Source organism: Thermobia domestica, chromosome 11 (genome assembly GCF_964235325.1).
Source record: "Thermobia domestica chromosome 11, izTheDome1.hap1.1, whole genome shotgun sequence".
NCBI lineage: Eukaryota > Metazoa > Arthropoda > Insecta > Zygentoma > Lepismatidae > Thermobia > Thermobia domestica.
The window spans coordinates 145,024,898-145,050,954 of record NC_137464.1 but is presented as its reverse complement, the minus strand read 5'-3'; the positions used below and the strand labels follow the sequence as shown (position 1 = coordinate 145,050,954).

Below are 26,057 nucleotides of genomic sequence, written 5' to 3'. Positions count from 1 at the left end.
AACTCACATAACATGATAATAAGGGCAAAATATGGAATATTAATAAAATATCAGATTATATATAATTTTATAGACACTACTTAAGTATGGTATTACTTTGACAGAATATTACAATTTAAAACTAAACCTAAAATATAATAATTATTTTAAAATAATTCTCAATTGTCTTTCCGAAGCTAAGCATGCACAGGAATTCACAGGAAGTTCCAAAATTTTACGGACTATGATACATTATACTTGAGTATAATGTAACATCTTCAGGGAGCTTCACAAAAAAAAAAAAAAAAAATAAAATAAAAAAATAAAAAAAAATAAATAAATAAATAAAAAATAAATAAATAAATAAATAATAAATAAATAAATAAATCTAAACTAAGAAGTTTTTGTTGGGTTGATTTTTTTTTTTTTTTTTTTTTTTTGACAAGCATATACTAAATGAAACATGAAATTAAATAAGCAAAACAAAAAAGTATCTAAACTAACCTTAATTCTACGCATAACTATATGAACTCCCTATAGACTAGTATTTCTTTAATCTAGTCTTAACCTAATACTCTGTTTTTTTTTTATCCGTTTAGCAATTCTTGTTTCTTTTCTTCCGAACATCTGTAAAGTTTTAGATTATCAAAATTTTGTATTCCAATATCTTCTCCATTTAGAATTTGTAGCCTGGCAGAATTTCTATGCAAAGATGCCACTAAATATGGTCATACAAATGTGTGCATAAATTTTGCGAAGACCTTTTTGGGTATTGATGATATGTGATGAGTTTTCACCATAACTAATGATCCTTCCACTATAGTGTCTTGTTGTTTCTTTTCTTTCTTTTATGAAACTGCTGGAATGGAAATTATAAATTTCTTATCTTCACATATTTTCGTAGTTCCTTTTGGCCAAAGGAAATTATCTCTAAAATGTTTTGACGCTGAAAACGACAGAAAACGTTCTGCTGGTGTACATCCAAGTGATTCACACCAAGAATGATTACATAGATCGTGGGCAGATTCCAGAAAGTTACACCATTTGGATTGGTTATCACTGCAATAGAGGCGGAGGATACGATGGAGGTCACGATGTCTTCTCTCAATAATACCATGAGAGGCAAGGTGGTATGGCGAAGTAAGTATATGTTTGATACGATGTTTTTGACAAAATTCTCGCCAAACTCCCGATAAGAACTGTGGACCTTGGTCGCTCACCAAATACTTAGGGTACGTATGAGCTACCTGGAACGGATTTAATTTCAATCCAAACGGTAGTGAAAGGAGTGTCAGGAAGAAACATTTATTTCAAACAAATAGCACTAATAACATTCAAAATAGGACAAACAATATTCAGCCACTATTTTCGGATAATTGATAGGCCAATGTCAATCATTTTTGGCGTTGATTTCCTCCAACGTACTTATGCCACCATAGATTTAAACAAAAACAATTTCTTTCTTTAAATATCCACGGAAGCCAACATTACTAGCTGAGAAGACAGAAGATGCATTATCATCTCTTACAACTCGAGTCATAATGCAACTTCACCAAGATTGTTTTTACCTGAGTAAGGACATAACACTTCCTCCTCGTTCGCATACATTCATTCCTCTTGTAACAAAGAAAAAAATAGATGACGCGGAATCTTTTTATGTGTCATTGTCTCCTGGAATACTTGAGAGATATAGATTACATGCTCTCGACCAGAAAATAGACGTCAACAAAGTGACAATTTTAATCTCGAATCCCAACAACCATAGCATTACTATAAAGAAAAATACACCAATGTCGGTTATTGAGGAGGGTCACGAAATTTCTTTTAACGCTCTAGAAACATCAATTTCTCTAGAAAAATCTCAGCAATTCACAACAAAAGAAGAGATTCAGGAACGACTAAAATACTCGGATTTTTTTTTTTTTTAAGAGAAGCTCTTTGACGTCAACCCTAACTCAAATAAGACTCAAAAACTGGCCGTTTGTGATTTATTGTTCAATTATAGGGACGTTTTTACATGTGCTTCTGATGATATTGGATATTTTAGAGGATACATTCACAAGATCAGAATTTCAAAGTCAGCCGCACTCCATGATCGTTCACCATCCATTTCTCTCCATATACGAGACCAAGTAGAGAAAAAAATTCAAGAACTCCTCAATGCAAAGATCATTAGACTCCACAGATAATAGTAATACAGATAATAGTAACTTCAGTTCTCCACTCTTGGTTCTTCGTAAGCCAGGTACAGAAGAATTTAGGATTGTCCTCAACTTGCAAAAATGTAATAGTTACACCAAATTTCCATCTGTTCCTTTCCAGTGTACAGAAGACGTTTAAAGCCTGTCTAAAAGAAAAAAAGAAACTTTTATAACAACGTTAGAATTTTCGACAAGTTATCACCAAATTTTGCTTCATCCTAAAAAAAGAAAATATATGACTTTCGAGGTCAATCACATGAGAAAATCGTACGAATTTTTGAGGTGCGTTATGAGACATAGAACAAGTTCCCAATCGTTGTCAATTGCGACGAAAATGATTTTGGACGGATTACCCAATGGGATACCTGTTTCGCTGATATTGTGTGCGGGAGTTACGACTTCCAACAGCAATTACAAGATTTAGAACTTCTGTTCAAGAAACTTAAAAAAACACGACTTTCGTGCTTCTAAGAAAACACACTTATGTTATCACGAGCTCAATATTTGGGGATATCTCGGCAGCGGGGATTCCATCAAAATATCACCTAAAATAGCTAAGAAGAAACAAACTTTAAAAGGCTAAATACAAAAATATTCTTAAAAGTTTTATTGGGTTATGCTCGCACCTTAAGGCACATATTAAAGATTTTACGACAAAAATTGAACCATTTCAACAATTGGCAATTCCTAACTTTAAACTTAAGTGGACAAAGGAACATGACACTGTCTTTGAACAATTGAAGGAGAGCATACTTCAAGACCCCCTCTCTCTCTTTTTTGATGATTCCTTAGAAATCAGGGTATATACAAATAACAGCTAGATCGATGCAGGGGATATACTCGCTCGTTATAACCCAGAAACTGACACAGAGAGGGTAGTGGCGTTTGCAGGAGGAGATTGACGAAATCCAAACAGAAGGCTAGTATTTGTCAAAAAGAATTATATGCTCTTATATATACCTTACGAAAATTTCGTTACTTTCTACTCAATAGAAAATTTAGTCTTTATGTGGACGCCAAATACACAACCAGATAAGGTTGGGAAATATACGAGGTATAAATTATTTTTAGCCGACTATGACTTTAACATACAATATTTACCAGTTTCTAGACACCCAGCCGACATCATTAGTAGACTTGAGCAAACAAAAGACATCATAAAGTGAAAAGAGAATAAAGACAACAGTGAAGAAAAAAGCGAAGATTGTCATACATTTAGATCCAGCTGCCTTCAGGTCAATATTTTACAAACGGAAAATAACAATCTTTTACCTAATATAGCAAAGGATCAGCGTAAAGACGATAATTATAAAAGTATTATCTCAGTCTTAGAAGGAAAAGAACCGAACAGAATTTCTACAGTTAGATCGGCAAGATTTTTTTTTTTTTTCTTAAAGGCGGAGTCTTTATGTGGACGCCAAATACACAACCAGATATGGTTGGGAAATATACGAGGTATAAATTATTTTTAGCCGACTATGACTAACATACAATATTTACCAGTTTCTAAACACCCAGCCGACATCATTAGTAGACTTGAGTAAACAAAAGACATCATAAAGGAAAAATAGAATAAAGACAACAGTGAAGGAAAAAGCGAAGATTGTCATACATTTAGATCCAACTGCCTTCAGGTCAATATTTTACAAACGGAAAATAACGATCTTTTACCTAATATAGTAAAGGAACAGCGTAAAGACGATAATTATAAACATATTATCTCAGTCTTAGAAGGAACAGAGCCAAACGGAATTTCTACAGTTAGGCCAGCAAGATTTTTTTTTTTTTTTTTTTTTTTGTCTTAGAGGCGGCATGCTATACAGAAAACAAAATCATCCCGATTACGGACTATTACATCTTTTATGTATACCGAAGTCTTTAGCCAATATGTGGTTTACAACCTTTCACAGGCGACCTACCAGCTCACGTTTCAGATTCACAAAATCTTATAATACTGCTATAAGGAAATTCAATATGTCGCATCTTAAAAATTATCTTGCTCATAAGATACGTACGTTTCCAGAATGTCAGAAATTAAAAAGGCTACTGGAGAAGAAACAGGCTGAGCTATTGCATCATCCTGTAGGAGACATTGCGACAGTTTGGGTCTGTGATGAGCTTGGACCTTTTCCAAGTGAAGAAGAACGAAATAAGTATATATTAGTAGCAACAAATTAGCTACGCGTTATGTAGTCGCAAGGATAGGGGACTCAATAACTGGCGAAAACACAAAAATTTTTGGAACATGAAATCATTTTAAAATTTGGAGCATTTACGACATTATACTTGGACCAACATCCAGTACACGGAGCCGCTCGTCTATAGCATTTTGCACAGAAGTACGACTTGACCTACAGATACTCCCCAGCATACAATCACGCTTGGATTGGATTGGTAAAACAAATGAATAAAATTATACAGAATTGTCTTAAATTTTTCGTATAAGAGCATCACAGTAACTGGGAAAATTGGTTACCGCATGTTAGTTTCGGCATTAAGACTTACTTACAACGTGGGACCAAATACTCATCTAGCTTTATACTATTTGGATATGAGCCTAGAATTCGAACGGAATGCACGTTTGGTTCTAAACAAAACATACAAATTGGCAAAGACAAATTGACGGCAATTAGAAAAAAGGTGCAAACCAATCAGGAACAGGCATACATTAAACAAAAGAAATTTTATGATGACGTCATAAACAAACATCCTATAAGTCCGGAGATCTCGTTCTGGTATACTTCCCTACAAGAAAACATAGTCATCCCGAATATTTCACAAATCGCTACGAGGGCCCGGCAAAAATAAAACAACTTAATCCAAATTTATACCGAGGCGAGTTACCCTCCAAATTCAGAAACAGGATATTTCGATAGACTTCCTGAAACCATTCTATGTCGAATAAACATCATCATTTTTGCCAGCACGGACATCTACTAGGGCACAAATAGAAGAGGAATACCACAGAATTACAAGTACTTACCAGCAGCAGAAGATATGGAGAAGAAAAAACTCAACAAGAGAAGAGCTGCACTACAACGAATAAAATCGCATTTATTTCACTTATACAATTCATTTCACTCTGATTTTAACTTCGCTTCATCAGTATTTCCGTTCAGTTGCCAATCTGCAAACTCAACCCCCTTTTTTTCCTTTTTTTTTTCTTTTCAAAAGTCATTAATCCATGCTAGGACAAAATACAATACTTTCTTGTTTCTAACAACGCTTCTTCAATGGGAATTACATGATCACCTATTACGTCATTTTTCTTTTTTTTATACAGTGTTCATGAAATCAGGCATCTGGCAATATTACACAGAGTAACCAAAAATTCACGTTGCTATTTCTTTCTTGTTTTAAAGAAAATTTTCAGAATTCTGATTCCGATTATTCTCCTTTCCTTAATTCTTATAATAATACTAATCTATTTGTGTTTCATCTTTAATCCTTTTAAATTTTATGGGCACTATAGTTCCCATGGAGCAGTGTCTTCTTTTTGGGCTTAAAAATTAACCAATAAAGCTTTTTATCTCAGGTTTTTGTGTTTTCTCAAGCATAGAAGCATTGTAAAACATGTTTCGTGGGGGTTTTTGCATCTCAGGGTCATGACGTCATAACTGAAAGACGTCATAAGGGGAAAAATATATTTTTTTGTTACGTCTAAGTTCACTATTTTTGACGGGCTTACTTTTACAGCTAGAAGATCGAAATTTTGAACAAACATTCAGTGTATACCCTAGTATTTACCATATCTTTTCAGCTCTGTACATGGGTGGAGTCCACAGGGGCGACAAAGGGGGGAAATGTGATTTTTCTAAGAAATTTCTCTTTTCACTCAAATTTCCCGCCTCTGGTACATGATGGTTAAATTTTAAAAAAATACTCTGTGAAAGAGTGTTCCATTCTGAAGAGAAAGAGCTATGAACCATTGTCCTGGATTAATTAGGGACGTCTCAAGAATTTTTTATCTGAGTCCCTGTATAAGCAGGCAAGCGCAATATTCTGGGAATATGCGTAGCACATTGGTAAATATTTGTTCCCGCCTGTATTTCTCAAGATAGGAGCCTGGAATTTTGTACACGCAGTCAGCATACCAGTTGCTATTTCCTTATTTTTTTCTTTTTTGATGTCTGCGTTAACACAAGGGCGGCTCCAGAGAGAGAAAACGGGGAGAAAGGAATTTTTCTTGTTAAAACCATGATCGTAGTTTAATTAGGGACATCTAAGAATTTTTTTTTTATTTCATCCGGGTCATTTAAGGTAAAATGGTCCATTGTGGGGAAAATTTTAAAAAACTTTCCCTCCCTTACTTTTCAAGATAGGAGCCTGGAATTTTGTACACACAGTGAGCATATCCGTTGCTATTTCCTGAGTTTTGTCTGATGTTTACGTTAACACACGGGCGGCTCCAGAGGGCTCCAAAATATAAAAAGAGGGGTTTCTTAAAGAAAAACAGTGATTTCTGCAATTTTTTCCCTCAGGTGCATCACAGGGACATTTGAATAGTACTTTTTGAAAGACATGTCTATTCTGAAGAGAACGAGCTATGAACCATGGTCCTAGCTTAATTAGGGACGTCTTAGGAAATTTTTATATTTAATCCAGGTCACTTAAGGTGAAACGGAGCATTGTGGGGATTTTTTAAAAAAAAAAAATCCCCTCTCTTACTTTCCAAGATAGGAGTCTGGAATTTTGTACATGGACTCAGTATACCAGTTGCTATTTCTTGAATTTTTTTCTGATGTCTGCGTTAACACAGGGGCAGCGCCAGAGTGCCCCAAAATTTGAAAAAGAGGGATTTCTTAAAGAAAAACAGGGATTTATTGCAATTTTTTCCCTCAGGTGCATCATAGGGACATTTGAATAGTACTTTTGAAAAGGCAGCTCTTTCTGAAGAGAACGAGCTACAGGTATAAACCATGATCCTAGGGTAAATAGGGACGTGTCAAGAAATTCCCTCCCTAACTATTCAACCTATGAGAACAAAATTTGGTACAGTTCTTTAGTACACTTAGTAGTATTTTTCAAAAAAAAAAAAAAAAAATAAATAAATAAATAAAATAAAATAAAATAAAATAAAATAAAATAAAATAAAAAAATAAAATAAAGAGTCTTTTGCCTAGACCTATGTGGGGCCCAGAGGGCCCCAAATATAATTTTTTAAATCCCGATTTTCCCTCAAATATTTCCCCTCCGGTACATCATAAGGACATGTAAGTGGTACTGTTTGAAAGGCTGTTCCATTCTGAAAAAAAACGAGCTATGACCCATGATCCTAGGGTAAATAGGGATCATACTGTCGCTGCTTATCTGAGACAAAAAAGAAAAAAAAAGCCAGAAAAGGCCAGAATTTAAAAGGGTTAATAAGTCCCGTTATAAAGGCAAAAGCTTAACAAATCGTCTAGACATCTCACTACCATTGGAAAGACAATTCATCGGCGCCTGCTGTTCAAATTGATGATCATACAGTTCCGACTGAACATACCGAACGTGACATTAACATTGATACCGATCTTAGTGAACAGAAAACTCGAGCAATACCCACAATTAGTGAATTATTGTACCGCCAAAATGTCTTGAGCCGTGGCAAAAATGCGAATTAAAGCTCACACCCTCACACACCCACGCATTGAGCCAATAAGGGTTCAGCTGTTGCTTAGCGAGAGAAAGCGAGTGGAATTCCCTCAGCCGATAGCAGCGCTTGCAACGGAAGACTAGGGACCAAGTCAGTGTGGCATATCTTTAGTGTACATTTATTAAATACAGTTATGGCACTTTCTTCGTGCTCTAAGGAATGTGATAACAACAATTTGATCCTGCTTAGCCGGAACAGAAGTATAGTGCTATTACCATTTTTCAAAACTATTGTTTTTTAGTGATTTTATAGTGTTTCACAGTGTCTTTAACAGTGCTTACAGTACGATGTGTTTTCAAGTATATATCAGTGTTTTTCTGAAACTTCAGTTCATTACAAATGCGTTTTTTTTTATAAGGTGAATCACTATTCGGAAGTCACTATAAGCATTAGTTCATTGCCTTAACCAACGCGTAAAGAAATGGCACATATTATAAGTATTGTACTATAAAATAGAGTTATGCGTCAGCTACAACATGAGATACTCTTTTCTGTGCTTATATATTCTGTTAGCTAAAAAAAGTAACATATAAGAGGAAACCTTAATCAGTTTGAAGATGAGTACGCAAGATGGCGCTTGCTGTTAGATTTTGCTATTCCTGCGCTCAGTTTTATGAATTTTTTATTTACAAGCACAAATTATTTTACAAGTAGTTGTCTCATTACGGAATATGAATATTATATTACCGTTTTTCGTGTTATGTTTTACATTTTATCCAAATATTATTCTATGTTTACGGAAATAGTTTTAGCGGCTGAATCTCATGCTTGCGCAGGACGCCATAATGCTTCGTTGCCAAACTTGCACGTGTACTGTTGCAGTCACAGTAGTAGGGCAATTCCTTGTTAGCGTTTGAAGTTCAGAGGTGAAACCTGTGAATTGTGACAAAACTATTATAGTTAATAAAAGTGGAAAATGGGTAAACGGAAGGAATCATATAAAAAAAGAAGAATCCAACTCAAAGTAGAAGCTCGAAGAGCCAAAGGAAACAAAGGGAAAGGGAGAATAATTTAAAGAAACAGCAAAGCGCTTTTCAATTTTTAACTGTTTGTATTACACGTGTGTATAATATTTACGTGGAAACAAAGATAGTTTATATTGACGATCATTTTAAACGTTAAATATGTAGCCTAATATGTGTTCTTTCTTTTTCTTCTTTTCTTTCCTTTCTTTCTTTATTTTTGCTAAAACTTAATTTGCTTAAATAAAATATTATCTTCTTGAAAATAATCTATATATGTTTTTGAGCTTTCATATATGCACGAATAGTTGCCTGAACCCGTTAGTGGAAAATACTAATTAATTCCACTTACTAGAGAAGGTCGTGGGGTGTTACTTCATATTGATACTATAATCAGTCGACTCCTTTTTACATATGAAACAATTAGGCAACCGGAGAAATCCTCGATCGCAAGCTTGTTCGAATTATGAGCGTTAAAAGTTCAAAATTGAACAGATTTTGAAAAAAGTTTGAAGAAACCATTTTTTGAGATACACGCTTCATTTTTAGTACTCGGGTTTTTTCTTGGGTGCTCGACAGAATGGTGAGGTCAAAGGTACTCATTTTGCAAGGTAAGGAAACTTATTGGGGAAGGGTTGAAGGGTAATAGCGTCTTACAAACTTGCAAATTGCATCCTATTTGGCACACCGGGTAATTAGGCTAATAAAATTTATTTGAAACCAACTGTATTGTCATTCAAGTGTCACTTTCCCATGTAGCCACCTAAACATTAAACAATGACATTTGTCTCCGAAATGCTTTGCCGCGGGACTAATTTCAACGCGACTCCCAACCCAGCCGGCCCCTGTGCATTGTGGAAAAAATGAAATATTTCAGTTTAACATCCGATGATTATACCCTTTAGGCTAAGGAAGACGATGATTAAGGCAAGTGGATGATGATGGAAGAATTGATGGAATGAGAAGAAGGGAGGAAACAGGAGTATCCCGAGAAAAGCCATGGACATGATGGTATTCATTGTGGAAGACGGTGTTTTAATATCTCATCCCTAGCCATTTTTTAAAATTTTCAACGGATTTTAATTGCGATTGAAAATAGTGGCCAAACTTCAGACAGTATTTTACGGTATTTCGCAAGAAATGTGACCAAAAACAAACAATCGGCTAGCTATGATGTACGCAAACAGCTGTTTTCTCGAGAATAGAGGTCACCTGGTTCACAACTTTGAGCTCACATTCCCGCTAACCATTTTTTCTTTAAATTTTTCGGTCTATTTTCTCGTTGAATATCTTAAAATAAATCCATGGAGTTTGACTGAGGATACTGGCCTCGGAAGAACACAACAATATAGATCATCACAAGTTTAATTATGAATATCACGATGTTTCTTCATTGAATTTTGCACGTGTGTTTCCAAGACAAATGTTATTGTTCAATTTGAAAGTAGCCACACAGGAAAGTGATATTTGAATAACAATACCTATAGTCGAATAGGAGTATCAAATACATTTTATTAGCCTATTGAACCCAGGGATAAAAGTGAGAAAGAATGCGGGGGGATGCCGTTCCCTCACCTCGAAAAAATATGTAAGGCGTCCTCCCAGTTCCGAAAAAAATTAATGGGCAAAGATAGGCAGGGGGGACGGCGTGGCGTCACACCGCTACCTACCGTCCCCCCACCTTTTCAGATCCACTTTTACCCCTGATTGTCCCAGTATGTCAAATGGGAGGCAATTTGCAAGGTGTAAGACGCCATTACCCTTCACACTCTTCCAAATAATTGCCCTTTTTTGTAAAATGAGTACGTGTTGATCTTAGTACTGTGTTGGGTATCCAGGAGAACTCCCTAGTATCAAAACTCAAGCGTCTGTCTCAAGAAATGGTACTTCAAACTTTCTGCAAAATCTGTTCAATTTTGCACTTTTAACGCTCATAAGTCGAACACGCTTGCGCTCGAGAATTTCTCCGGTTACCTAATTGTTTCATATGTAAAAAGGCGTCGACTGAGCATAATATCGATACGAAGTCATAATAATATCTCGCGATCTTCCCTAGTTAGTATTTTAAAAAAAGCATAAACCGTAAAGCTTGAATTGATTTTTTTCTATAATGAAAAGAAAGTAGGTATAGCTTCACCTGAGAAACGCAACCACTCATGTAGAAATGCAAATCCTTTTTCTACTCCAGAGTTGCAGTGGCTCCGTGGTAGAGCATTGCCATCATGTATGTGGGGTCACTGGTTCGATCCCAGCTTTGGCAGGTGAGCTTTTTGGTGGAAAATCACCATGTGTGTGTGTGTGTTTTTTCAGTATTTCTCCGTGTGCTCCTACTTTTCTCATTCTACAATTTAAGTCATGCTTATCATCACCATCTCGTTTAGCCTACATGGCATAACCAAGAGACATGAATGTTTGTTTTTTCTGTAACGTCCTATCATTTTGCTTCGAAGGAAAGATAGAAGTTGATGATGACAACGAATGAAATGGTTGAATGAAAGAATGGGAGGGACCCGGAGGAAACTCCACATGGTTTTTCCACCACAAAGCCCACTTGGCGCGAGCTGGGATGCAGCCAAAAACCTGACCCACCAGAAGTGAGTGGTCTATGTCTAGCTGTTATTGATCCAATAGTCTGACCGTAAGTGATACGTTTACCATTTGCGATTTCAACAGAAGAATAAGGAGCGGAGATGGAACCATGCTTGGGACGCTGAATCTACACCAACAAATAATGTCTTTGCTGTATGTAAATTGAAAGTGTGATAAGGGGCAATGCAAAGTGACTGGATGAAGTAGCTACAATCATTGGCATAAGTCATCGTTCAATCTGTAACATTATCCACGCTGTGCTCAGATTTCGGAATGTGTGCGCCAGGTGATAGACAAACTGAAGCAGCGATGTGGTGATGTGTCACGAGATTTTGCCAAACCATAAACGAGAAGGTAGTGACTTTCAGAAGAGATTCGTTACTGGGTATTAAACATGGGTGCACTATTACCTTCCGGAAGTAAGAAAGCGAGCATGCAATGGTAGAATCCATTATTGGACACAACCATCTACAGGGAAGTTAGTACTTTCTTCTGGGACCAAAAGGGTGTCATTTTTGAGCATTAGAGCCTAGGGAACGCATAGTCAATAATATCTTGTGTTCCGATCCCCAAAAAGGTCCTAAATCTATTCTACGAAGTAACACGGACTTGTGAAAAGAAATTTCCAACAAATGGTGTATGATTGGTTGCGTAGCCAATAATAATAATAATAATAATAATAATAATAATAATAATAATAATAATAATAAAAAGTTCTTCAGAGGCATTGGGACCCTTTGTAAGTAATGGGAAACTTATATTGAGCGTAGAGTGGATTGTGTAGAAAAATGAAATTCATGTGTTCCATACTCTTAATTTTTTTTTCAAGTTTTAAAGGCTTTTTGACACCTCGTAACATTAGAAAATTGTTGTTTCGGTAACTACCGGATATGGAAGTGAAGATACAATTTTAACAACCGGTTTCAAGAACCTGAGAAAATTTAATAGCGGTTCGGGCGAACTGGGTGAATGACACTATTGAACAAAGCAATATGCTCTGTCAACGATAAGGTCATGAGTGTCTGCAGCGGAGGCAAGGGGACAATCGCTTTACCCTGCATTTTCGAAAGGTGTTTGGTTGTTTCAAAACGCATTTATCCAGAAACACACGTGAGGGCACATTATATTTGGTTACACCTACTAGAATATTTAATGTAGACCTATTTAATGTAGTCCACAAAGTTATGCAATATGTCTCAATAATAATTGTTTTGCATTATGCGTTATGCGCATCAATGTATGTCGGGCTTTTGCCCCTTCTCCCCCTTGGAAAAATCCTGCGGGTGTTTCTGGATAAAAGTGTTCTTATTCGGAACTGTCATTATCTTCAGGTGTGCATAGTATCAAGTATGAACCAGTACTGAAAGATAGCGTGAAATTGTTTTGAATATATGCCACTATAAACAAGAATTAGAGAATTCATACTTGAGCTTGTTATTGTTGAAGATCATGTGATATATGAAGTACAGCAATCATGGTGCAAAAGCAAGTACTTGTACTTGCATCCAGTTTCTACTTTGTATTCCAATCTCTGCGAGATCCATCTTAATATTGTCCTCCCATCTGCGCCTAGGTCTTCCTAATTGTCGTTTTCCGATTGATCTTCCAGTCAAGACTTTGGAAGCGTTTCTACTTTCTTCCATTCTAGCTACATGACCCGCCCACCTAAGCCTCCTAGACTTCACGACCCTAACAATGTTGGGTAAACCATATAAATTATCTAGTTCCTCGTTATGAAGTTTCCGCCATTCCCCATTCCCGTTCCTCTTGGGTCCGAATATTCGTCTCAGGATCTTGTTCTCAAATACTTTCAGTCTATGTTCTTCCCTCAGAGTAAGGGACCATGTTTCGCAGCCATACAAAACAACAGGCATGATTACCGTTTTGTATATTTTAAGCTTCAAATTCCTCGACAGAATTCGCGACGACAAGAGATTTTGAACGAATAGTAACACGAATTCCCTGCTTTTAATCGACATTTAATTTCTCCGTGAATATGATTTTCCTCTGTTAATATTGATCCTAGATATTTAAAACTATCCACTTTAACAAAAGTATTATTTAATATTTTAACGCATCCATAATTTACTGTATTCCGGTCCCGACGCACTTCCACGTATTTAGTTTTATCTGCATTTACTTCTAAACCCATGTCCCAGCAAGCGTTTAATAAGATCTCTGCATTTCTTTCTATTGTTCTCCTATCATCCCCTATTAAATTTACATCATCAGCATATGCCATAACCTGGTGAATACCGTTCAACTGTAGGCCCTGGTTGCTATCTTTGATTTTCCTTATAGCGTATTCCAGAACGAAGTTAAATAATAAAGGCGACAACGCATCTCCTTGTTTCAGGCCATTTTCGACGTGAAAGCTCGTGGAGAAAAATATTCCTACCCGGACTTTACTTTGGGATTCATTTAAACATATCTTAATTAATCTAGTTAGCTTTCTCGGTACTCCAAGTTCTGTAAGAACGTTGTATAATGTTTCTCTCCTAACCGAGTCGTACGCCTTTCTAAAATCAATAAATAGTTGATGTACCGAGGTATTGTATTCCCATTTTTTTTTCGAGTATTTGGCGAATGGTAAATATTTGGTCGATAGTTGATCGATTACGTCTAAATCCGCATTGATAATCTCCAATAATTTCATCTGCGTATGGGGTCAGTCTTGCTAATAGAATATTCGAAAGGATTTTATAGGATGTTAACAGAAGAGAAATGCCTCGATAATTATTACAGTCAGTTTTGTCGCCTTTCTTGTGAATTGGAACAATGATTGATTCTTTCCACTCTTGTGGCAATTCTTCCTTGTTCCAGATAAGGAGAATGAGTTTGTGTATCTTGTTCCACAATTTTTCGCCTCCAGCTAGAATTAACTCAGCCGGAATTTCATCTACCCCCGGAGACTTGTGTTTCTTTAATTTCTTTATAGCAGTTTCTACTTCTATTCGGTTGGGTTCTGGAATATACGGTTCTGCGGTGTGTATCTCCTCTTCTCCACGCACACTAGTTTTCGGTTGCGTGTTAAGCAAATCGTCAAAGAAATCTTTCCATCTATTTAAGATGCTATCCGTGTCAGTGAGAACTGTACCGTCAGATTTCTTTAATTTATAAGCACTAGGTTGATAGCCTTTCTTAAATTCATTGATTCCCTTATACATGTCCCGGATGTTTTTATTTTTACTATTCTCTTCAAGTTCCTTAATTTTAGCTTTCAGAAAATCGCGTTTCTTTGTTCTAAAAGTTTTGGAAGTTTCCCGCCTGATATCTGCGAAATTTTGCGTAGTTATTTCATTCGAATTTTGTAGCCAGCGTAATTTTTCCTGTTTTCTCTTCTCTGCTAGTTTTATGCATTCCTGGTCGAACCATGGTTTGTTCCTACGTATTTCCGCATGTTCCAATTTTTCTTTTGCTGAAATTTTAATGCTATCTCTAATTTCAATCCAGGTATCATCAACACTCGTGCACTCCGAATCTTCTAAAGCCGAGAATCTATTCGAAACTTCAATCTGGTATTTCTCTCTTACCTGGCTCTCTTCTAATTTCTTTAAATTGAATCTCTCCGTTTTCGGACAATGAATATTACCTTTATTCAACGATAACCTCTCTCGTATTATCGCTGCTACCAGGTAGTGGTCAGTGTCACAATCAGCCCCTCTAAACGACCGGACATCAATTATGCTAGATTGCCTTCTTCTATCTACTAAAACGTGATCAATTTGATTATGTGTTTTCCCGTCTGGTGATGTCCAAGTGTATTTATGAATGTCGCGATGTGGGAATTTTGTACTCTTCACGATTAGATTTTTGGATGTTGCAAAATTCACGAGTCTAACACCGTTATAATTACTTTCCTTATGCAGACTTTCGTTCCATATAATCGGTTTGAAAATATCCTCTCGCCCTACCTTCGCATTAAAATCCCCTAATAGAATTTTCATGTGGTATCGCGGGAGTTGGTCAAATATCCGTTCCACCTCTTCGTAAAAATTGTCTTTTATATTGTCATCCTTATCTTCAGTTGGGACATGTACATTTAAAACAATAATATCACACCACCGTCCCTTAACTCATGTGGCACCATCGCATATGTCGCAATGTGCTCTGCCATCTAGTGAGAAAGTTTTACCCTAAAGGTGACTAGCGATCTTGTAGATTTTTTTTTCAGTGTGTAGGATGTAAGGATCCCCACATCACAACATGAGCACATGTTTATGGACAATAGTGCTAACGTTTATAAACAAGCAGACCATACACTGAACAGGAAGACACGAAGATCAACACGAAGGGAACCGAAAGAGGACGAACCACCTGAAGACGGCCTATAAAAGAGGAAGCACAAAGGAAGGAGGTATCAGTTGATCTCTGATCACCAACCCACAACAGCTCTGGAGGTCGCACCGGACTAAGGGGCTCTACCTATCCTAATATCCCTGGAGGCTGCTTTGAAGCGAAGGGGATTCCTCAACACGAACCATACCTCACAAGACTGCCATGAGCCGAGGTGGTTTCCTGGGACCGTAACCTGAAGTCGCTACAAGACATCCCGGTGGCAGCCATGAGCGAAGGGGTTCCCGTATGAAACGTTACTTCCTTCACCCTAGGTTATAAGTGAGATTCTGATATATATTAACTTTGTAAAACACAGACTATTTTGTATTTTATAAATAAAATCGGTAAAGGGCTAGATTCCTTGTCCATTAGTGACTCTATCTATACAAAATATTGCAATATATGTATAGGCGATATTTTCTGGTGATGACTATGATAGTAGATGCTGGAAATCTACTGTTCTTCCTCCAAGCATTCCTACACGGAAGGTGCGCGATGCGTAGGTACATTATCATCCTCGAACATATCTCTGCGAAGAGGGAAAAGTGGAACATTGTGGGACGTATCGTGTCTGCTAGGGTATCACAATACCAGATATTAGTCATGAGTTTACTCTCAACTAGAGGTGGCTTTTTGATGTAGTTACTAAGTCATGTGTTTTCTTAATTATAAGAAGAGAACTATTTAAAAAAGAAAAAGACAAACAATTATAAGCATTTATTCTTGTAGAATGCAGAAAGACTGAACAAAAATTTCATTTATTGTAATATGACGTCTGCAGTCCTGATTAATATGAACTCAAGAGAGATACGACAACATATCGTAACTCACAATACGTGATGTTCCACCCTCCCATGTTCATGTGTTCTACACTGTTCTTTCCAGCGTACGTTGCTATTATAATACATAATTTAAACGCCTCGCTGTACATACTATATAATCATACATTTTTCGTTTCTGAGGAATATTTCTTTTCTTGCCTCTTTGCGGCAGGAAGGAGGGGAGGCAATAGGATGGGTTCACAGTCTGTCACTGGCTGGATGGAAGGAAGAAAGGCATTCGAAGAAAAAAAAAATGTTCTGCTTCTTGCGGGAAAAAGAATGACCAATATTGTTTCAAAGCAGAGAGAAAGGTTGGGTTCGCTTTACGACACTGATATACGAATTATTACGAAAGTAAAAAATAATATACTTTCTTAATGCAATTTTCGGCTGAACAACAGTGCTTAAGGAGTACCAAAAGGTGTAAAAACTATAAGTTTTGAAAGAAAGGAACAATTTAAGGCAAAAATTCAAATACTACAGAAGAAAAGTAATAATAATAAGTGGCTTGTTGGTAATCAGATGTAGGCCAAATTATGATATATTTGCTTGTTTATGCTCGTGAATATATTCAGAATGGCCAAATTATGATATATATTTACTTGTGTCTACTCGTGAATGTATTCAGAATGCTAAGACATGAAATGTATTGTTTGACTCATAATAAATACTTACAGTAAAAAAGTAAGCTTACACCGTCTTCGAAAATTAAAAGGAGAGCATTAGATGGTTATAAGTATGGTGAATTCTGATTAAAATTTATTTATTTATTTATTTTATTATTATTATTCCAAACATAATCATAAATAATGGTATTCGCGGTCAGGGAAAAGTTACGTCCCCAGTCATGAAAAGTTAGGAAAATCAAAACAAGAATTTAGTGTGAGCCCTAAATAGCCGATACGTATCAGTGTATGGCGTATTTTATTATAGGTTATGTTTTCGAGTTGACTGTGATTGAATTTGTAGTTAGTAGTCTGCAATTTTACTACAGCCTACGGCCTACTTTGCAACGTTCTCTGCAATTTTACCTGCGGTTCGTCACTTCCCCTTTTATACGAGCGGTAAGACACTTTCAATACGACTGATTTCGAACACCATACTTTGCCAGCAGTTCGCGATTAAGTGGTTATTCTACATTCTTGTGTAATGGTTTATAATTGTTACGTTGAAACTCCAATATCTATTATATATACAAGAGAAGACAAGCTAAAGTAACAATAATGTAAAACGTTCAATGTTGGCTCCAACGAAGAATAATATAACGGCGACAGGAAAGACACATAAATTCAGTCCAGGCAAAACGTGTTTAGGTCAAAGTCGTCATTAGAAGAGTGTCAATGTGTAATATGACGTTCATATTTTAAGTGTATTCGTTAATTCGAAAATGTATATTGATCAGAAGAAAGAGAAGAATATAAATATGAAAAATGCCGTCTTGGACCTATTTCCCAAAACTACTAGTCTTGTAATATGTTTTCAGAAGTCGTAACATATCGTGAACCAGAAATACTAGAACACTGGTAGAAGTCATTTTAAATGCTAGTGTTGATATGTATAATTTGTTATGATTTTATGGAATATGCAATTTTTAAAATGTGTTTTTGAAAAGCTTTACTCGATGATTACAAGACTAGTAGTTACAAGAAATTTTCTCCTGGTATAAACTATAAGGAATCAGACTTAAAATAAATAAACAAATACTACTATTGATGACCCCCTATTTTAATGTCCTCTGAGAGAAATCCTGTAGGTTTCATTATCAGGCTTTTTATTTTATTTTATTATTTATTTAAAGACGTACATTTATACTTGTACACATTAATAGATGTTATATTTGTAATGTATTTAAGTAGTTCGTTCATTTTCATGTATGCCCTTATAAATTATCTACTTGAAATTTGCATTTGATGTATTTCATTCTATTTCCTGTATAGAGTAATAATAATAATCCCGATTTCTTAAGTAACTATGTAAAGAACCGTTTCAAGAACAGTGTATTTTTTAATTTTTCAGCAGATCGCCAATGTTTCATAGCTCAATGGAAGACAGCGCCGAGTCATCCTCTGATGAAGAGCCATACCTTCCTGTATCTGAAAGGTAAAACTGTAACACTTACTTTCGGATAGTTTTTTTTTTTTTTTTTTTATATACGTATTATATGAATAATGCACCTTCACTTCAATTACCCACTTAATTTTTTTAGTGCAATATAAATAATACTTAATACCAATATATAAATAAATAAATATTGGTATTAAGTTTGAATGTTAATGTAGACAGTGGATAGAAAACTAATTTATATGCAAAGATGCGGTTAAGCAAATTGGATATCATGAATTGATTTTCCGAAACTGGAGTAAAACGAGAGGATCATGATTTAGCATGATTCTTTGTCGGTTGATCGCAAAATGTTCTCCTTATTAATATATTTCATATTTAAAATACGTGTATGTATCGGGTCACTTTTGTGTGAGAGCTCTTTCGATTTAGCAAAACTAAAATGATTTAAAGAAAATTCGTGGTTAGGCGGGGAACTGGTAGGGCTCTGCGTTATCTAGATTTGCATTTCGAAAACAGATGTCGACATTATATCGAAACTTGATCGATATATCAAAACATATCGGAAAATTTCAAAATACTGGAATATCAATATATCGAAAAATGTCTAATATCGAAACTATCAAAATATTGCGGTACCGAAAGTACCGACGAAACTCTAAATTCATCTTTTGAGAAGTCTAAATACAAAACAATAATAGAGAAAGAAAAAGATAGTGGAAGATGTTTCTCACTTTTATGTAGAGAAAGAAAAATATGCATAGTAGTGTAGGGTTATCTTGGGTTTTGCAACTGCGCCCTAGCAAAGCATATCTGCTGCGATTACGTATATCCTTCTTGTAAATGTACAATAAGACATTAAATAGGGGGGGATTATGTATTGTAAGTCATCAACAAAAGAAAATCACATATTTGACAAAACAAAATAGCACAAGTACCTGAAGTACGCTGTTAATATTTTTCGACTGCAGCATATTTCAGATACTCAAGTTGCTAACTCTCTTTCTTTCCCTATATATGAATCCAGCTTCAATCCTCGGCTCGATATTTGCTTCGGATAAAATAAACCGAGTGTGGTTCGGATCCCTCATTAACTAGTAGATCTCATACGTACTGGTGAAAAGAGGCGTCAAACTCCAATCAACAAATGAATAAAACCAAAAATATTTTTTAGAGAAATAGAACTGAAAGAACTTAAAATTATATTTTATGTAGTCTACCTTTCAGAGGGCAAAGTTATAAATGAACATTTTATATGTACGTAATATGCTTCCTAACAGTTGCTGGAGAACATAATATTTTGTAACATGATTCAAGTATATTAATTGACATATATAAGTACAAAAGTTAGTTCAAGTTTTAGTCGAAAGTAGGCTGGGATTCCCCGCCATGCAAACAGAATATGATTAACTGAATAAAGAAGATACAAAACAATATAAAGCGAAGATATGAATATCAATTTATCATGGCCAATTTACACTTAAAAAGTTAACAACTGCGAGAAAAGAGGAGGAAGGAAGTTGGCCAGGGCCTATCTTTATGGATACATTTACTTGGAGGAACTGAAAAAACGCTTCACAATTTTGAGTTAGGAGGATAGATCACCGGATTCGAACCCTGATCCTTGATTAGGAAGCAAGAACAGTAGCTAATAGCTGACGTTCTCGCTGCAAATTAAGAAACACAATAGAATAACATAAAAAGATAATTAGCGAATTTTGCGAAGAAAAATTGGAGAAGCCCTAATCCAGGAGTAGATTTACAACTGTTGATTACCAGTGATAATATATATAGGCAGTGTAAGTTTTAAAAGATGAAAATAGGTTATGAAATGTTAACTGAAACACTAGTATGCATGTATGATTTATGATATACTCGCTGAAATACTCGTTCGTCGCTCGGGAGAAAACGTTTATGGAAAGTATTTGAACCACATCCTTGCTTAGAATACGCATTTTTATGAAAGTATAATGATAACAACTCGGAAGAAAATATATCGCCCCCAGAAAGCAAAAAGGTGCTAGGCGCTACTTTTCTTGATTTCCAACTAAGTGCATATCCTGACTACCCATTTCATGTTTAATGCTGTGCAAAAAGAAGAGAAGTGACAGAAGTGCAGGTACAAAGTTAGAGTTAGGAGCTAAGTGCTAATATTCAGCAGTTCCCTCTGCAGAAAGGTGCCAACCACCATTTGCTGGTACTTGGAACCTTTCTGCAGACAAATTGCATGAACCACTTTGGTAACTATAATGGAGTTGGAACCTTCCTGCAGACTAATTGTATGTACCACTTTCAGGCAAAGTGTGAAACGTGATTCTGTACTTCGATAATTATGCCGGGCAGAATAAAAATAAAACAATGTATGCCATGCTGTACCATGCAGCTTCCCCATATTGCAAGTATCACGCTAAAGTTTCTGGAAAGAGGAAATGGGAGCGGACATTGTACATAGAACTGTTATTTATTTTACACTAAAAAAGATCAGTTGTGGCCTCTTCGGTCTGGATTCCCATGATAGAAGCTAGCCGCTTAAATCCAGAACCATTTGTAGCCAGAGAAATGGACCACACAGTGTGTCAGGATTGGACTACAGTTCAACAAAGATGATGCGTCTGCCATTGAAGGACAATTCCGACAACATAATTCGGTGGAGCTTGTTAAAGATGCTTCAGTTTACCAAATGTGATAAGCAAACAAAGCTTAGATATTCTTTTGCTGAAGAAGATGAAGAAGAGTAAACAATGACAGTTTTATCCAGGACCAACATTTCGGATATTGTTATTCCAGAGGCATACGAAAGCAAAATTCGAATCAGCGAGCAAAAATACAAAGACTTCAAAAAACTTTGCGATGATAGTTACTTAAGAAATCGGGATTATTATTATTACTCTATATAGGAAATAGAATGAAATTCATCAAATGCAAATTTCAAGTAGATAAATTATAAGGGAATACATGAAAATGAACGAACTACTTAAATACATTACAAATATAACATGAGTAATGTACCAACAAGAGCAATGAAGGCCGAGTATTACACACAGGCGTAATCCACAGCTGCAAGAGACTCGATCGACGTAGACATAGATTCAGAATCATCAGATGTTGTTGATATTGACGATTAATCAGCACATCTACTGTTCACTTTACTATTCCCATGTAATTCGCGAGAGTTTTATTTTCTGCTGTTGAAATGATTGTTTGTAGAAAAATGTTCAGAGTAGATCTAAGCTCTTTTTTTCTTATTATTCTTTTATATGTTTAGTGCCACTGTAGGCTTATTAGAAAAAAAAAGAGACTAAACTTTTTGTGAGTTCTCTTTATTGTATTCTTTAAGCTGTATGGCCTGGACAACATGTTCCAAGGAGGTCTCAGTTTTTTTTGTGTGTGTGTGTGTGTTCAGTGCCACACTAGTCTTTCGTGTAAGTTTTCTTGCGTTCATGGACCTGAAAAATAGATCTAAGATCCCTTTTTCTTATATATATAATTTTTTTTTTTTTTTTTTTTTTGTTTGTTCAGCGCCACACTAGGCCTGACCTAGTACGAATCTTGTATTAAGTTTTTTTTTTCTTAACTGTGATGCCTGTTTTTTTCTCTTATTGCATAATTTTGTCCAGTGGCACTATAAGCCTACTATAAAATTTGTTGTAGCCTACTGCCTTTTTTCAATGACCTTCATTTAGTGTCCCTTTAGATACACTAAATCCGTAAATATGAAAGGTCTGCAGTGGAAACTGAATTCTAGAAGAAAGAAAGAATCGAAATTAATTAGCGTTTCATTCGATTTTCTCTCCTGAGAAATTTGAATTTTTCTTAATTCCTCCATCCTTAAGAGACTAGTATTCAAGAACGTCGAAACACGTACACGCATATTTTCAACGAGGGGTCTATATACCGAATATCATCGTCCTAAGTTGAGAGATCCGTGAGATACCCTATTTTTCGTATAAATTTTGAACCCCTTACATCGCCCTGAGTATACACATTTTAATCAAAGCAACATGATAAAATAAACCTAGTTCAACGTAAGTAATATTCCAAAGTTCATTTCAAACGATTCAACTGGATTCGCGTCTTGCAATCCTACACAAGACCACTTCCATTTTTATATTCTTATTAGATGGAAAATATCAATATATCGCAGTATCAAAGAATATCGTAATATCGAAAAATATTGAAATATCGTTATATGGGACAGAATTTTTTTTCGATATTTCGTGGTATCGCACAGCCCTATTAAATACTTGATATAGCTTGGCTAGCTGTCAAATATTTTACTCACTGGATATTTTATATGCGACCGTTATAGCCGTATATATTATCAGATGAACGTCATATGTTCTGGAAATAGTATTCTATATGACAAATAAATCTAGATTTTTTTCACACAATTTAAATAAATTTCACAGGGAAGAATACACAAAAAGCAGAATTGTTCGTTTGTTCCTTCTCAGTTATATTATTTTATCTGTTTTTGGATGAAATGTGGTCAAACCAATATTGTATTATCTTTTACAATAAAATAAGCCTGTTTTTCACGTGATGTTATCTGTCAGAGCTTGAAACTTATGCTTATTAGCCATATACTTGCAGAGTATACGAGCTCTGGTACATGACGTTTCGAAGTTCATTGGATCTATACGCAACTCCCAGCCACGTGACCTGTGTTCGATTCTTCGTTGCGCCTTGATTTTATTTCTTCATAGATTAGGTAGGACAACAGCAAAAGGAAAAATATGATTACAATTTTAGGTGTGATTAGAAGTGGAAATTACGAAGTAAGATTTTACAAGAATGAAGATCGTTCTAGATATTTCTGTTAAGTAAAACAAGAAATAATTTTACATCTAAAAGCTAAATTAAGTTATATTCTATTATACTTCATAAACAGCTATGGTCAACGAGATTGATATCAGTTATTTTGTGTGTTATCAGCACGTTGGCTTCCATCATCTTTATTTCTGGAAATAAATATAACTGAAATTACTTTTGGTTTAGAAATAAAATATTAATCTTTAGTTCTAAACAAATTAGAGAGTATAGTTCAAAATGTCGCTTTACCATTACGTTTCGTTAAATTAATATGTAGAAAAAATAAATATATTTATGCTTGAAAATGTCAAACATAATGTGACAAACATTCTGAACATTTTGTAATAATTAAGCAATGATGTATACTAAAACTACAATGAAGTGTCAGTTATTGGAAGTTAGTAAAACTATTATTTCATATATGCTGAAACACAAGTTTCTTGAATAAATAGTGACATTTTACTCTGAAATGTACATCTTGAATTGATTCTCGACTGAATCTAATATATGTTAAGAACTTTAAGTCTTGAAGAACTCAGCACAATTTTAACGTCCCGTGGCTATAATATTGTGTTCACAAACTGACTAAAATAGCGATAAATTCAGTTAGTGACTCACTGAACGAACATCTCTTTCCTGATTAGTTTAACTGAACATGACTAATTACATTATTACTACCGTACATATCGGAAACTAGGTCAAAACCTATTTTTCCTTTGCATGTATTTCAGAAAGAACAAGTAACTTCAACGTTTCATTAGCAAATGTAACAGCTGATGAAATTTAATAACACCTAAAATAGCATATTTTGCTTCTTAAAACCCATTTTTGATAGAAACTCCTACATCAAACTTTTGTTTAAAAGATTTTGGATATTTTTGACGGTTTTACAGATTTTTTCTTATTACACATATGTTTTTTTTCTGTTTGATATAAATAGAATTTCATTGTGAAGAAAATGATCAGAATTCCTTTTAGAATGTCCGTTTTTAGTTGTTGTTGTAGTTGATTTGAGTTTAACGTCCTGTTGAGAAATAAATTACTTTAAAAATCCAAATTTCTCCGTCAAATAAATTAGATGAAGAATGCGAATTTTATTAGCTGTGAGATGTTAATGCTTTACTGTTTGGTTGATATAACTGTTTGGTCGATGCAGAGTTACGAGCTGTACATGACCTACATAGGTATGCAGGATCACACATGTAAAATTTCACCGCTCTACGATATGTGGAAGTGGGTCAGGGTGAAATTCCCTCGCGCAGGTCTCGTTAGCTGGCAAATTTCAAAGAAATCACACATGTGCAATTACTCAGAAACTGTTGATTTACGACACCTGATTCATATAGGTGAAAATGTTCCAAAGTACTTGTAGAATATATATACAATAAGGCATGCGTATCATTATGCTTATTGAGCCGTAATAAGTCAAAGGTACCCAAAATGGATGTAAACCCATTAAATGTCATTCGTCTACTTGCAGCCTATCTTGCTGTTGTAGATATTCCAAAATCACCTCCAAACTAGGGATGGCCACATTTTTTCGAAAAATACTTTTTTTAAAAAAATGAATTTTTCGAAAAACGAAAATTTTTTCGGAATACGAAAAACGAAATATTTTTCGAAAAACGGAAAACGAAAACTGCCGAGAAACGGAAAACGGATAATTTTCATAAAACAAACTGAATTCATTTCATTTGTTAGTGCTTCCAAACTATAGTATACTATGCATACGTATAGGAAGTCTTATAGAACGGCTATGTTCATCTGTCTGTCTATCCATCCGTTCGTCTCTCGGCTCGCATCAGAGCAAGAGCGGCAAGAAATAGCGAGAAGCATACATAGTTTTGCAACACGAATAGATTCATCTAATCCATTTGACTTTTATTTAATCCTGAAGTGGTAGAGATCTATCGCTTTCTGCTACATTGTTGATCACCACAGAACACAAACGGTAATATATAGAAAGACGCGGTTTTCCAATTCAGTGTCCCAAGAATATATTCAATGTTTGCCCTTATTACACTTGCAGCTTAAACTATACATAAGTGTCGGAAGTCTTTAGAATGGCTTTGTCCGTCTGTCTGTCGACAGGTGTCAGAGCTAAAACAGTAACAGAGAGAAGAGTCGTTTCTTGCGGTCGATCTCCTCCATTAACCCTCCATTCAAACCGTAAGTGGTTCAAATACCCTTTTTTGGTTTCAATTTTTATATCTATAAAACGAAAAGAGTAATAGATAGCGAGAAACGATTTATTGAAAACAATTTAGCGTCTGAAGACAACATATAACTATCCACAAGATTTAATCAAAACCAGAGATTGTTTATATTTACTATTATTTCCGGTTTCAATACTGAATTACGAGATATCGAGATGTAGATTTTTGCAATCGATTCAGCTACCAAGAAATAGGTCTATCTTTTCCATTAATCCTCTATTCAGATCGGAAGTTGTTTAAAATAACCATTTTCGGTTTCAACATTGATCAATATAGAACAAAAATAGTAATAGATTGCCACAAGTGTTTTTTTTTTCAATCGAATCGATACAGCGTGTCAAGAGTATATAAGCTATATATCATCTGAACCCACAATACTATCGAAACCGAAAGTGGCTGAATTTACTAGTATATTGGTTTCAATACTGATTTTTATAAAGGAA

General features: G+C 35.3%; 1 protein-coding gene across 11 annotated transcripts in view; it reads left to right on the top strand.

Annotated features, from left to right (window-relative positions):
* Nucleotides 1-26,057, top strand: part of LOC145664473 (testis-expressed protein 2) — a 472,752-nt gene that overhangs the window by 402,985 nt on the left and 43,710 nt on the right. For 10 of the 11 annotated variants that reach the window (XM_081731175.1, XM_081731183.1, XM_081731180.1 and 7 more), the window contains one exon: nt 18,542-18,625. In XM_081731175.1, the coding sequence (XP_081587301.1) occupies nt 18,542-18,625 (84 nt within the window). The remainder of the gene's footprint in view (nt 1-18,541; nt 18,626-26,057) is intronic. The other variant, XM_081731173.1, reaches the window with a different exon arrangement.